The following is a 14396-nucleotide window of genomic DNA, read 5'->3' as shown; positions in this document are numbered from 1 at the left end:
CAATGCTCTATCCGTCAGATCATGGCGGTATACATAGCAAAGGATGCATTCTCCACTCTTTAGCACAGGCTAGTTTCTGCTGTGTGATTCATTGACGGGTGATTAATAAACAATGGCTGCTACAGAGTGGGGAACAGGTGTGACTAGAGATAGCAGAAATTCATGTCGGCACTGCTTATATGGAATTAGACTTTCTGCTTACCTCGAAATGCGTGTTACATCCACTTCTCCATCTTGCACTAGAATGTGGTAGGATAGTTTTGATCTCGCGAGAATACCTGCTGCTGGCGTTAACCCAGGGCACTCCCTTGCGATTGTTGTTATAAGACAATCGTTTCATTTGGAAGAAGAAAAGCAGGTTACTTATTTACCATCACTGCCAATCTCAGGATCATGATATATTGCAAAACCGAAAACACAGGGAAAAATCCCCTAAACAAAGAATATAGTCAAAAATGAAAGGTTGCTAAGCCTCCTAAAATAAGACACTTTTATAGGAATTCAATTTAAATTCAGATGTGTTCAGAAATACTTCATCAATTCCATAGGGAAATTAAAGTTCTTCATAGTTATTGCAGATATGACCGTGGGGAGGAAGACTATCCTGCACTGATCTGTCTTACCACAGATCTGAAGGATTCTGATTTGCAATAAGAGAGAAAACTCTCTTATTGTAATGTCATCTTGTGAAGGCAATGCACATAAGTGTCATTATATTCTTTCTTTAATGAAAAATCTATTTTGCAAAATCCTCTCCGAAGCAGTCCCAAGAACAGAGCCAGCATTCTTTATCAATTTGTTCAGCTTTTTTACGCTTCGATGCCGCTACCTCGACAGATAACAGCAGAAGAGGTAGTACTCTCAACAACAGTCTTATAGAATATCTGCAACATTTTGAGGAACCTGAGCTTCCTCAAAAAGCACAGTTTGCCCTGTCCCTTCTGGTACACAGGTTCCCTGTTTTGTCTTTAGTCCAGCCTGTTGTCCAGGTGAACTCAGAGGTGTTCAATGTTCACCCAAAGCCAATTTTTTTTTCCATGATGGAAATGTTTGCCTTTTTTTTCTGTAGCTGCAGAGTCATCCGAGTATTTTGTCAGACAATATGATTCTGTCTTGCACTGGATGTCTGAGGAGTGCAGAGTGATAAACAATGGTGAGAGTACAGTTCCCTGTGCTGCTGACCATCTGGTTCAAAACACAAACCTTCAGTATAATAAACTAGTCAGGTAACCGCTGATCTAGGTGGCATTCACCTGTCGTGTGGAGTTTCTGATAAAGCAAACCAGGTTGAATTGTGTTAAACCCACCGAATAAATCAATGAAAGACACTAGGTTTGTTGAAGAAGGTGAAGATGGGATCTTCAGCTCCACAACAATTGCAGCTGGTCCTGATATGTGCTTACTCTTAGGGCCAACAGGATACAACGTTGATGATGTGGGATGCCAGGGCAACAGGTCTATAATTGTTGAGGACTGATAGGTGTCAAAACAAGGCAGGATGTTTCCCTGCGGAGGTTCCTGAGGTGCTACATAATCCCATACAGCCCTTCAGGACTTATGAGCCAGTCAAAACATACCAGAGCATTCAAGGATCCCTGAATCTCTCCAGCTGACTTTTCATCTGACTTCTTGAGACAGACAGGTAAGAGGTAAAAGGTGCTTAGCTGAGAATATAAAGTATACTGCTCAAAAAATAAAGGGAACACTTACACAACACAATATAACTCCCAAGTAAATCAAACTTCTGTGAAATCAAACTGTCCACTTAGGAAGCAACACTGATTGACCCGACAAGGGTCCCCGTTGTCAATCAGTGTTGCTTCCTAAGTGGACAGTTTGATTTCACAGAAGTTTGATTTACTTGGGAGTTATATTGTGTTGTTTAAGTGTTACCTTTATTTTTTTTGAGCAGTGTATAATTTGCTTCAACAAAACTCAAATCCTGTAGTGTTTGGGTGGATATATTGTCAAAAACACTTACTGAAAAAACAGCAACAAAAAAAAAAGCAAAAAACTTTTAAGTAAACAGTTTTTGTGGTTAAAAACTGATGGGTAGAAGCTAACATTTGTTTTTAACATTTAAAATAGAAACACAACAAGGAGTGTGGTATAAAAAATGGGATCACTGTGAGGTGTAATGGATCACAACACAATAATTTTAGACTTTCAAATAATTAATCTCATCTAAACTTTAGATGTTTTTTGTATGTTATGAGGATTTCATTTTTTAAACCAGATATAGAATTTATTAAACATGAAAATAAAACATGGCAAAGTACTTTTTTCATTTTAAAACACAAAGTTGCTTTTCAATTTAATATTTGCACCTGCCTCAAAAAACAACCTGCAGTTCTTTGCTACCTTCTTTATTTTGTTTCCCACAAACTCTTTTAGTAGAGAAGTGGCAAAGTGGTAACAAATGCTGCAATCTTAACAGGACAAATAATAAAAATGAACTGTCATGAAACAGTGGTTTTATGAGTAGATGTGTTTATTACAACAAAATATTTATTGTGTATAGCAGAAAAATACCTAAATCCCTTTTTTTGTCAAATGTCAGGAAAACAGAAATTTCCAGTAGGCGTAAGAATAGTGAACAAAAAACTGTTGATGTACCAAAAAAATAAAAATAAATCAAACATTGGTCTTTTTCTTTTTTTGTTTTGAGTAAAAGTGTGCCTGAAATAAATTGTGAAAATGAACTTTGATCTTGTCCAGGTCATATTAAAACAATGAGAAATAAAAGACACAGCACTCACAGAGGGAATATAAACAATATAAAACTAAATGGATGAATTTTTATCAAGAGCATCGTTTTAAGCACAGATCTAATATTACACTAACAAGACAACATGAACATAATGACAGTTAATGCATACAAATATAAAAAAGAACTATCATGTTTCCCCAACAATGCATCATGTACAAGTTGTTACGAAAAATTTGAAAGTTTTCGAACTACAAAAGAACTTAAATTACAACATATATTTACATATAATTCATATCCTGCACCTTCACAATATTTTTACTCTTAAATCTACACCTCCAACATCTTATGACAAGTACATTCTGTGAAAACATCTCTACATCCGACCAAAGAAAGCTGCCAAAACTTGGTGCGCAAACTACGGCAACATGCAGGAAGCTACTCTCTTTTTTTTGTTTATTTTTTAATTTAGCTATATAAATTACAAATCATACAAATATTTACATTGTCAAATTTAAATCTAAAATAAAAAAGCTAAAAGAGCAGTGGAAAGTATTTTTTTCTACACATTTTAAGGATATTTAACATAATCATACTGAATCAAAAGAAAAAAGAAAAAAAAAGTGACAAAAACATGCTACATTAAAACAGGCTAAGAAGTTAAGAAATTCTGCCTTGGTTAATAAATAAAAGAATAAATAAAATTAAATGATAATATTGATAGAACGGGGATCGGTGAGAACTTTTGAGATGATGTTAAGAGCTTCAAAATTATAACATGTATCATTGTGGGACTGTTTGAACAGAGGGTTTTGTATGTTTTGCAGAGTGGAAAAAAAGGGAATTGCTTACAAATAAAATTGCGATAAAACAGCTAAATACAACTCTAAAACTACAAACTGTTTAAATGAACTTTCCCTTTTAAAAATCTTGCCTAAATACAACCCGTAAATATAACTAACGAGAAAACAACCTCCTTTTGGAAAATGTATGAAAAATCAGTGTAAACTTGCCTTCAAATTATTAGAAAAAAATTCCTATTGTCAGTATCAAATATGTGGCTGTAAAAATAATCTACCACATAAAGAGTGCTTCCAGCACATTACAGTGATTTCACTTCAAATCAGACATGCCTCTGGAAATACCTTGACGCAGATATAGGTAAGTGGAGTCGGGCAGAAAACTGGTGAAGGGCAAGATATGACGACGGCTGATAACGAGTGGAAACAGTTAAGAGTACAAAATATAGATAACTATCTCGAGTTTCTTCAGACCAACTTCAGAGGTCTTATCTTCATTCTTAATGTCGTCGGCCACAAACAACAAGCATCTCTCACAAGAGAAGTTTTCCGTTGCGGTGAATCTTTAGGATTTTTCCGAGTCTCTGTTTTGCAGTTGCAAGACCTTTCTTTGGCCGTTTACCTGCAGAAAAGCAAAAAACAAAAACCAAAGTATAAATAAATAAATATATAAAGCTAAGATGTAAGAAGTGGAAAAAACTGCAGTTAATGTGGTCATATCTGTGCCTACCTTGACCGATCCCTGTTATTCCTTGGCTGGCTAAACCTGCAGGAGATAAACCAGCATGGGAGCTGCTGTTCTGAGGTGACATGGAAGGTCGTCGCGAAGAGAGGAACACACCGGGGGCCATGGCTCCGCTGCCCCTCGGGCCCCCGGGGCCAAAAGGTCCTGGCCCTGCTGTGTATTCATGGTCTAACAGACTGGCAGAGAAATAATCCATCCTCCTGTCCGGGCTGACATCTGCTGCTGACTCTGGAGCAGGTGTTGGGGAGGCGGGGGCGGGCTCTGCCTGGGCTGGGGGAGGACTGGCAACGGGAGCAGGGGGACGCTGCTTTTTAGTGTATTTCCTTTTAGCAGGTTTCTGCTGCTCCTGAATCACAAACAGAAAGAAACGTGACTCTTTATCTTGTCAATGCTGTCCAATACGGCACTTTTGTGAACGTGACATCTTTCTTTAACAACTCACTTGTTGTGCCAACTTGGCAGCAGCTGCAGCAAGCCCGGTTTCTACAGAAGCGACTCTGGCCCCTTCCCTGGCTGGTCGATCTTGTTTAGGAAGTGTGGGCATCACCCTTGCTGTAAGTAAAAGCAACTCGTCAGACATTTACCAGCTCAGAAGAAAATCGGACTGGCACCTCGGCCATTTTAAAAGGAGATACCTTTAGGGCTCCAGGGTGTGTCATCCCAGTTCTTTTTCCTTTTCATCTTCGTCTTGTTAACGTGATCTTCCTCGTCAGACTCCAAAGAAGGGTAAACTTAAAGAGAATTAACATGTCTTAACTTCGACTAAACACGGAACACTTTCATGCTTTGATCAGCGTATATAAATGAGCAGCGGAGACAACGCATTATGGTGCTCACCATAATCTGAATCCTTAAAACAAGTCCCCAGGGTTTCTTGCTCATCTGGACTGTCTTCATCGCTGATGTGACGGGCCGGCCTTTTGATCGTCCTTTTACCAGGCCGCTGAATCACTGCTTTTTTCTCAGGATTTGCAGTCTTCTTGATTCCCCCCGTCACCCACACAGTTCTCCCGCCCTTTTCCTTGACGGCTGCCAATCCCTCCGTCAAACCTCCAGAGATTGATAAGGGAGAGGAAGAGGAAGAAGAGGAGGACGAGGAAGGAGGATTGGCCATGGAGAGCATGCCCTGGATGGCGTCCCGGGTGCTGGGTGAGGCTGGTGCTTCCTCACTGAATAGAAAGCAGAAAGAAACATCATCAATAGCAGGTGGAGCACCATAAATAAAAATAAAAAATACTAAAGTATATTAAGTGCAATACTATATGATAGTATTGCATTTTTGTATTAAAATTTTTTTCTAATAAGCAATATTCTAATATCTATCCATCTGATACTTACCATTTCCTAAAGTACAATATAAAAAACCCACCTCGTGTACATTAATTTTTCAAAATTCCATGTAATTTCTGAACTATGATCAAAAAAAGCATAAATTAAAAATTCGCTTCCTTTTCATAGCAAAAATATTACTCTTTAACAAAAACAACCTTACACATTTTTAGACTATATAAAAAAATTCTAAAACTGTCTAAAAATAATCATAAAAAAAAGGTTATCTAGATTCAAGCTGAAAATGTCCATGACACCAATTTTAATAAACCAATCAAAGATCAAGTCAACAAACCTGAGAGCTGCAGAGTCTAATCCTGCCACCTGCTTGCTGGCCTTCAGTAAGTCAAGGATGCCCCCTGCACCACCTTTCACCCCGTGAGCTGCCAGCGTCTCTTCATCGGTGGTGTAGTCCTCCTGAATGAAAACACGCAATGAGAACACTGCCATTAATAGGAAAAAAAAAAGAAGAAATTAACAGCAACATGTAATACTGTCGGTGTAAGCAGAAATTCAGGTAAAAATAATTTTTCTTTTAAAATTTAAACTTCCCTTTAGGATCAATAAAGAATTTTTGAATTAAAAACAGACTATTAAAAGCATTGTATAGGTGAAAAGATCAATTATTTTGTCTAATAACTAGCCAATAAAAATTCAGCTCAAAGAGGACAAAATAGTAAACTTGTGATAAACCAGCTAATTACAAACCAGCTAATTACAATAAATTAAAGTTTTAGGATTTCTTCAAAATGTAACAACTCTAAGCCAAACTATTTCTATATTAAAGTCTAAACTTAATATAGTGTAGATTTTTTTTCTGTAATGCAATAATAATAATAATACAATAAATAAATAAAATAAAAAGATGAGAATAAAAATCTATTCATCTTCTACCTTTTTAATGAGATACTGGAGAAATTCAACCAGTTTTTTTTCCAAATGTATGAAGCATAAAAGTAAGAGCTCTACCTCCCTCCAGATGTTGATGTGCATTATAGATGGGAGAAATGTATGCTTTTATTTAGCTATCAATATAAAATTGAGCTGTATGAAAATATTTTCCATTGCAAAAACAAGAAGAATCAAATATAATCGATGGCATTATTGTAACAGTAATAATCAATATGCTATATTACTTAATTAACAGAAGAAATAACTGTTGATTTGATTTTCTGTGTAACTTTGTACATTTTTGGCTTCATGTTTATGTAATTGCTGTGATAGTATTTTTTTTAGCTCATGGTTATAATATGAAAATCTCTGTTTGGTACATCTCTAATCACAATGGGTGTATCTGTAAAAAAATAAATAAATAAAAATGCCCTAAAAATCTCACCTCGATGTCAAAGTCTACCTCTCCTGGCTCCCTGATGCGATTAGGGTCAGAACAAGGTTTGGCTCTGGGCAGCTTCCTTGGTAAACCTGAAAGGACATTTCTGCTCTGTTAGTCTACATTTCTTTGAAACCTCAAAACTGAATTGTTTGGTTTGTTCTCAAGCGAATACTTGCCACTTAGTTTCTTTTTCTTGTTTGGTCCAGCAGGCTTGCGTCGAGGTGGAGGAGTCTCATCAATCTGCAACTCATCCTCAGACTCCAGGTCTGAAAGACTGGATCCCTCTGTGGCTAGGTGTTTGTACCTCGCAGCACTTCCTGCACCATTACTGCTGCCATCTTTCTTACTAAGTAATTAAAGAAATAAAAGGCATAAAAAATGAAATAAAAATTCAGAATGTACAAAATCTTTAACACCTAAAGGAGAGTATTAACGCTCACCCTTGGATTTTGCCATTTGTCAAGACAAGCTTAAGTTTGTTTTTATTTATCTTCCCTTCAAACTCCTCCAATGGCAGCTCCAGCTGTGACAAAAATAAATCAGAAACAACCAGGAAAACCTTTAGAAACATAAACATTTAAGAGCTACAACAAATAGGAGAAAAAGTACACACCTTGTTCTTGTGCTTGGATTTGCCAGGTTGGAATTTCTTTAGGGTATGTTTGGCATGGATCTCAATGAGCTCGAGTTCTCCTGCTTCTGCCTTAAGGAGCCCTTTCTGACTTTTCTTTTTGGTTCCTGTGGGCCCAAACCCTCCCAGCACCTCCTTAGGCTTGGGCCCTTTCTTTTTTCCAGGGGGGCGTCCGGAGTTCTGGGCGGCGCTCAGCGGGGCTTTGGAGAGTGGAGCACCAGGAAACTGAGGTCCTGTTCGACCAATGTTCTGCTGAAATATATCCTGATGAGAAAAAGGTCAGTTTATTACTAAATATTAAAAAAGTATGTGAATTATATTTTTAAATACAAATATAGAATAAAAAATAAAAAAATCACCTCAACCAGACGGATCTCCTTTGCGAGGTCTTTTATCAATGTTTGAATGTTGATGGTCTCTGGTATCTCCATTTCATGCTCAGCTAAGGCCTGAGTGCAGAATATCATCATCAATAATCTTATACAATATTTGATCAGAGGATTTCAGGTCAATTTGAAGATAAAATTTGAACAAGCCTCTCCGAAAAACTTTGGACTAATGACTGTCAGAACTGAACACAAAAAAACAAATTAATCATTTTAAAGAACGTTTGTCACTCAAACTAATTTAGGTCTATATTTACTTAAAGACAGTAAACTAACATCAGTATTACTAGTGATATTCTTATCTGCTAACTTTAGGAATCTATGCAAAAACTATGAGTGTAATTCTACCTCTTTGCGAGTCCAGGTGCGGAAAGCATTGTTCAGGGCCTTCGCTCCATGAACAAGATAGCTGGCAGGGTGTCTGCGATTTTCTCTCAATCCTGTTGGAAAGACACACAAAGTTACACCACTAGAGAAATTGACATAAAAAAACAAAAAACAAACTTAAAGTGACTAAATACGTATTGAAACTTCTCACCTCTAAAGATATCAAGAAGGTGCTTCCCAACATACCAACACACCGTCTCAAAGTTGGGGAATTTGAACAAGTCGGCTGTGCTCAGTCTCTTCTCTATTTCGTATGCCCTAAAATGACCGAAAGCATACATGTTGGACATCTGTGGTTATTGCAGTAATACCGCTGTGTAGATAATTAGCTGGCCTTGTTTAAATGTTTCCAACACGTCTTATGTACTGAAACAGCAAAAATAGATCAAATTCAGTTTGCTGTGAAGTTGGCTGAAGCTGTAGGCTTCCCAAAGACGTGGCATTGACTTGGTTGATAATTAAACTGCTGCTTGCAACTAGTCCAACAGGTGGGGGAAAAAAAACAAAAACAAAAACAGGACAACTTCCTCATTCGACCTTTCGATTTAAAACTCCTAAACACTGAATCAGGTGTTTCACTAACAATTTCAGGGCGTTAACAAACAAACTCTGAAGCTTAAATCCAACTAATACAGCAATTTATTTGGCCTGTCCTGTACATGTTATTGAACTTTAATTCTTGAAGCTCCGCAGGCATTAGCCTGCGGAGCTTCAAGAATTAAAGTTCAATAATTATTGTGTTGTTGCTACCAACTGAAATACAGTTAAATCCAGATTTTCACACAAATAATTTAAAAATGAAAGTATTTTCTGGCATAAAAAGGCAGCTAAAACTATTCCTGCTTAAGGTCAGTTAGAATTATTAAAATGACTTGCGTTCGCTAAAAGTCAGTAACAATCAAAAATAAAATCCCCTTCAAGTCTAAAATTAAATTTATTTTCTTAGAATTCAGCAGAATGCCATGTTAAGCTGTAGAGTTAAATGTTTTGAATCTCCTTCTGCAAACTTTGTCGCCCATTCCTCCTGACAGAACTGTGTCAAGTTTGTAGGTCTTGGTCAGACTGAATTAAAGGAAGTTCTAAAAATATAACTTTTTATCTGAGACAAAAGTCCCAAAAATTAATATACAGTACTGAATTAAAGGAAGTTCTAAAAATATAACTTTTTATCTGAGACAAAAGTCCCAAAAATTAATATACAGTACTGAAGAGTCATTGGCAAACTGACCGAAGCTGCATGTCAATGTTGAGACTGTGTAGAAAGTTTCCCCCAAAGGCCAAGCAGTCTACAGGAGTCAGCACAGCATGAATCCATCCTGCAAAATAGACACTATTAATGTTTACTGATCTAAACTTAGCCCACATTAAGTCACATAGGTTTATAAATTGGCTGCTCATCATTTTAGCTGCATACAGGATAGACACAGTTAAGTACAAAAGTGGTTCTCAGCAGACATGAATCACATTAAGTATAGAATATTTGACTGCAATGCAAAAACCCTTTTCTGATACATAACAAAAAACATGTATCCATTAATACCTGTAGGTATGAACAGTGTGTTTCCTTGCTTGACAGAACACTTGTAACACATGTCAACCTGATCCCCAAAGAACATCTCATTCTGGTTAGATGAGGAACTCCAGCGCTCAAAAAGTGCCAGGTTGGCTGGGGTGGGAGAAATTAGGTAGAAGATTTTCTCGCCCTGAGTGAAAAATGAAAAGAATGTTTGTTTCGTTATATACATGTCACACAAAAAAGAGGATAAACTTCCCAAAAACACATAAAAATATGTCATCTCACCCTCAGGACATGGTACCATACTGAAGTGCCACCAAAGTCAATGTGAAAGTCTGTGTAGCTGTCCTTGACTCCCATCAGACAGTATTTCTGCACATTTGGCCGTTCAAAAACAGACTCTTCAGGCCAGAGGTTCTCCACCCATGAAAGTTTTCTCACAATCTTGGGAGTCTCCACCAAATTTGAGAGCCTATATCAATTTCCAAACATATCAATTAAAGGATAGCCAATAAAACCAGGTACTCTAATTTGCCACTTCTTGCTGGTACCTAGTTTCAGAGAACTCCAGGCTGATCACATTGAGTACTCTGTCCCTATTGGTGCTGTTGTAGTATTCAACAAAGTCTCCCAGCCGCATCTTCAGGTCGCATTGACGAGACACATCGATAACATCGATCTCTTTATCTGCACCTGCGATTTAACAGATTTTAGAGCACTTAGAATGAGGAACCGAAGGCAACACTCCAGAAGAACAAAAACATGATTTCTCTGGCCAACTACTGTTCTGACAACTACTGACTACTTTCAAAACTATTTCAAAAATGTGTTGACTGGTAAAAACTGCATTTTCATCATACTCCTTGAGCTTCCATCATGATTGCACACTCAATATTACAACAACGTCTGACTCATTTGAAGCAAAAATTAAAAGAGCAGATGGGTGACCAGAGAGTTTTGTATGTAAAAAATCTGAAGAGATTTAAGAATGTAGTGCTGTGCCTAAATTTTGCAAAAAATGTACCAATGTGGTGCTCCACGTCCGAGACGCTGAATGAGGACGGAGGAAGGGTCATGCCTAAGCCATCCCGCCTCAACACCATGACCGGGACGCTGAAAGAATGCTCTTCCAGAAAGTCGACCGTCAGCTGGGCTCCTGACGGTTTCAGCAAGATTTCATCAGCACTGCGAACACAGCAGAGCACAGGAAAACTGAATATTTCAACATTTCACTACACAACGATACTTCGTAAGTAAAGGAGCAAATACATAAATGAATAAATAAATAAATACCAGACAAAGATCTTACTTTGGGAACGTTCTGCTACGAAGCTCCCTGACAAACTGTGGGCTCCCCGTCTTTACAGGTTTACTGGGATCTCTTGCTACGCCTGTATTTCCATCTGTTTGCTTATTGCCGCCACGTCGTTTGCGCACTAAAAAAAAAAAAAGTAGCAAAAATGATTATTCGGTGTACAACGTCAAACAATATTAACAGATCTCAGAGACATGTGTTAAACATAAGGAATGGGCTGATATGATAATCTCTGAGTAGATACAGGATATCATGATTTGATAGGACGTCTAGAAGAAAGTTGGAGAAAGGAAGAAAAAGCGCATTACAGTTCACGTCTTTTACAATATTATTAACAGCAACATATTTCCATAGGCAATATTGCTTACTCCAGACTCCCCACAGTGGCTTGGAACAATTATACTTAGTGAAACAAATTTGCAGTTGTATTTGCAGCATTTCACCTTTTGATTCTTTCCTATGACTGAAGAATTTTTGGTTTGCATTTGTTTTATTGACTGTATGTTTTTGCTTCCATTTTCTGTGTTTGCAGCATTTTTCTAAACCCTTTGTTTTATTTTTGGGGGGGTTTGTGAGTTTTGGAGTGTGCATCATACATCTCGATTAGCTGTTTGCTGCCTTTCTGCACCTGTCGACCACTCACTGTATGGTACACCTAGATACCCATACAGGTATATCAAAAGTCAATTGAAAAATTGGCACATAAAATTGTGGCAATTTGATACCAAGTTAAATGAATACACATGCAGTCCAGCTCTTTTCTAGGTGCACTTCCTGCTCCATTTATATATATTTTTTACAATTACCTCCAATAAAAGAATGAAAGAAACTTACTGACAGAAGGTCCATGGGTGACCTGACAATTAGGGCAGTGATACTGGTCAATCTCAGCTGCCTTGTCCTCTTCTACACCGACACAGCTGGACAGGAAACAAGAACAGAAACAAAGTTGAATGGCTAAATTAACTGAGTTCAATTATTCTTTTTTTTTTTTTAGACATGACTCAATGTAGAAAACACTTCACGAAACAACACATTTTGAATACTCAAACTTGTGGATTAATATCACCAACAAAAAACCCTTACCTTCCATGAAACCAGTCTTGACAGATGTCGCATTCAATCATGAAGCGTGTCACATCATAGGGCAGGCGACACAAGCAATACACTGGCACTGACGCCATATTAAATCTGTGTTTGCAAAAATGCTTTTTAATAAAAAATATATATATAATGCAAACAGTAGAAGCTATTTGATAAAATAGGGGTTGCGACGGGAAAGAACTCTAGCTGTGTCACTTCATTTCCAGACCTCTGTTACCGACAGTCATGTTTAGCCGGGAAAGACCTAAAAAGCTGTTAAAACAAAAATGAGCAAGAAAAAAAGAATTGTCAGTAGCCGCTCATAATATGTGCAAAACTACAGAATTATGCATGCTGGTTTCTGAGAAGGGTAAAATAGTAATTCCAATTAGAAAATAATGTGCATTAGTTTAGCTAGCTTAACAACTAAACATGTTTTCATTTTTTCACAATCGGATAGCATTAAGTTGCGAATATGTTACAGTATAAAACTACTTTAAAATGTAATTACAATGAATAGATTCGCTGCCACTTATGTTGCTTCCTGAATTTACATGAATCACATTGCTTGTGGTAAGACACGATAACGTCAAAAAAAACAAACAAACTTGGTGGCAGTATGGGTAGCTAACTGTTTGTAAACACAGTCCAGAGCAATGACTTGAGAAGCGAATATGCTAACGCTAGTCCCATCAGAAAACGGTTTAGCAGAAATATTTATAAAAATCTACACATAAAAAAATCTGTTTGTTTTATTTTAACTTTTAACTGCAAAACACACGTTAAAACTAAAACGGCTATCGGGCTTGCTCTTTTCAAGCCTCCTCCACTAGCTAAGCTACCTCTAAGCGATGGCGACTCACCAACTTGCAGCTCTGCGGCAGGGCCAGGCACTGGAAAGCGGCAGTAATCTCTACGCAACTCCGGAGCTAGCTGCGGCCTTATTATGCAACGTCAATTATTCACACTTTTCTGAAATACATTTTTGTTTAACAACTGTGCAAAGCGCAAAAATATATTTAAGGTTCAGAAGTTAGCACTAGACCAAGAATTTAGAAGCTGAAGTGCCCAAAAGGTTAAAAATAACAAAAAAATGAAAGCGCCTTTAACTGCCTCAACGCCATTTCAAAGCGGATAACGTCAAACCGTTGTTCGTCGTTGTCCGCGGATGGTGGAACAATAAAGTTGTGAGCACTACAACGATTTTTGATTTTGACAAAAAAAAAAAAAAAACTAAACTAAACTAAATAAACCGCTACCACGGTAACAAAATGATGATATGTGATTAGTGTTATTTGAATTCAGTGTTTTGTATTATTTAGTCTTATTTATCTAATTAATACGATTAAATAATGCTTATTTAAGCTCTTATTATATTTTAATGACTACTGATTCCTATTAGAAAATGTGAATTGATTTTTTTAAACTACACAATTACAAACTTTTTAGAGGTCGAAAATAACAAGCTGGGTCGATTAATTTAAAATTTTATTTTTTCAAAGATTTATTAGAAAGATTTGGTGTCTGTCAGAGGAGATTCTAGCAATCAGCTTCAGTTGAGATTATTTATTTTCAACAGATAAAACAGAAAATGTAAACAGATTTTTATCCCTGATCTTTACAAAAAAAATCCACTGGGGATGGAGCGTTATGTACTAAGTTAGATTTATTGATTGGAATGATAATGAGCGACGATACAATGTATTTACAAATACTGCTCTTAAAAAAAGAAGCCAAAAAAAAAATCAACAAGGAACAACGTACTCATTAATGAATAATCCACTTCAAGATACCACGGACTTACAAAAAGCAGTGCAACTTTATAGTCGTGGGGGGGGGGGGAAATACAAAAAGTAAGAAAGTAACAACTAGACTTGGTAATTTGATCAGTGGTCTGAGAGATGTCTAAATATCTGTTCAAAACTTAATTCTGCTTTAAACCTTTTCACAACTTTGTCCCTGACCTGTTTGGTCTTTATGATGCCGTTTGTCCACTAATGTTTTAACAAAGCTCAGAGGCCTTCACAATACAGCTGAATTTATATTTTAGATTCAACACATGTGGCCTCTATTTCTAAAGTCTGGTAGGTTTAATTCAATTTATGAATATCAGATTAAGAGGAATTGAGTGCAAATGCCTCCAACATTTTTCAGCTGTTTTACT

General features: G+C 37.0%; 2 protein-coding genes across 10 annotated transcripts in view; both read right to left on the bottom strand.

The window, feature by feature from the left end:
• The window catches only part of huwe1 (HECT, UBA and WWE domain containing E3 ubiquitin protein ligase 1), a 38401-nt gene extending 38103 nt beyond the window's left edge, over positions 1-298 (bottom strand). For all 9 annotated transcript variants that reach the window (XM_008413611.3, XM_008413618.3, XM_081608991.1 and 6 more), the window contains exon 1: positions 203-298. The gene's annotated coding sequence lies outside the window, so the exon portion shown is untranslated. The remainder of the gene's footprint in view (positions 1-202) is intronic.
• A 2175-nt stretch (positions 299-2473) lies between these two features.
• phf8 (PHD finger protein 8) lies at positions 2474-13407 on the bottom strand. Its single transcript, XM_008413610.3, has 22 exons — positions 13096-13407; positions 12236-12505; positions 11984-12069; positions 11144-11270; positions 10859-11019; positions 10386-10527; positions 10120-10306; positions 9859-10021; positions 9547-9634; positions 8470-8576; positions 8280-8371; positions 7905-7994; positions 7528-7809; positions 7355-7437; positions 7091-7260; positions 6918-7003; positions 5877-5998; positions 5090-5421; positions 4888-4983; positions 4695-4804; positions 4238-4598; positions 2474-4129 (listed from the first exon to the last, which is right to left on the bottom strand). The coding sequence occupies exons 2-22, from the start codon at positions 12331-12333 to the stop codon at positions 4041-4043; spliced, it is 3072 nt and encodes a 1023-aa protein (XP_008411832.1). The 5' UTR covers positions 12334-12505; positions 13096-13407; the 3' UTR covers positions 2474-4040.
• Positions 13408-14396: the final 989 nt, after the last annotated feature.

Source organism: Poecilia reticulata, chromosome 7 (assembly GCF_904066995.2).
Source record: "Poecilia reticulata chromosome 7, P_reticulata-male-v2, whole genome shotgun sequence".
In the NCBI taxonomy this organism is placed as follows: Eukaryota; Metazoa; Chordata; class Actinopteri; order Cyprinodontiformes; family Poeciliidae; genus Poecilia; species Poecilia reticulata.
This window is presented reverse-complemented; position numbering and strand designations above follow the sequence as displayed.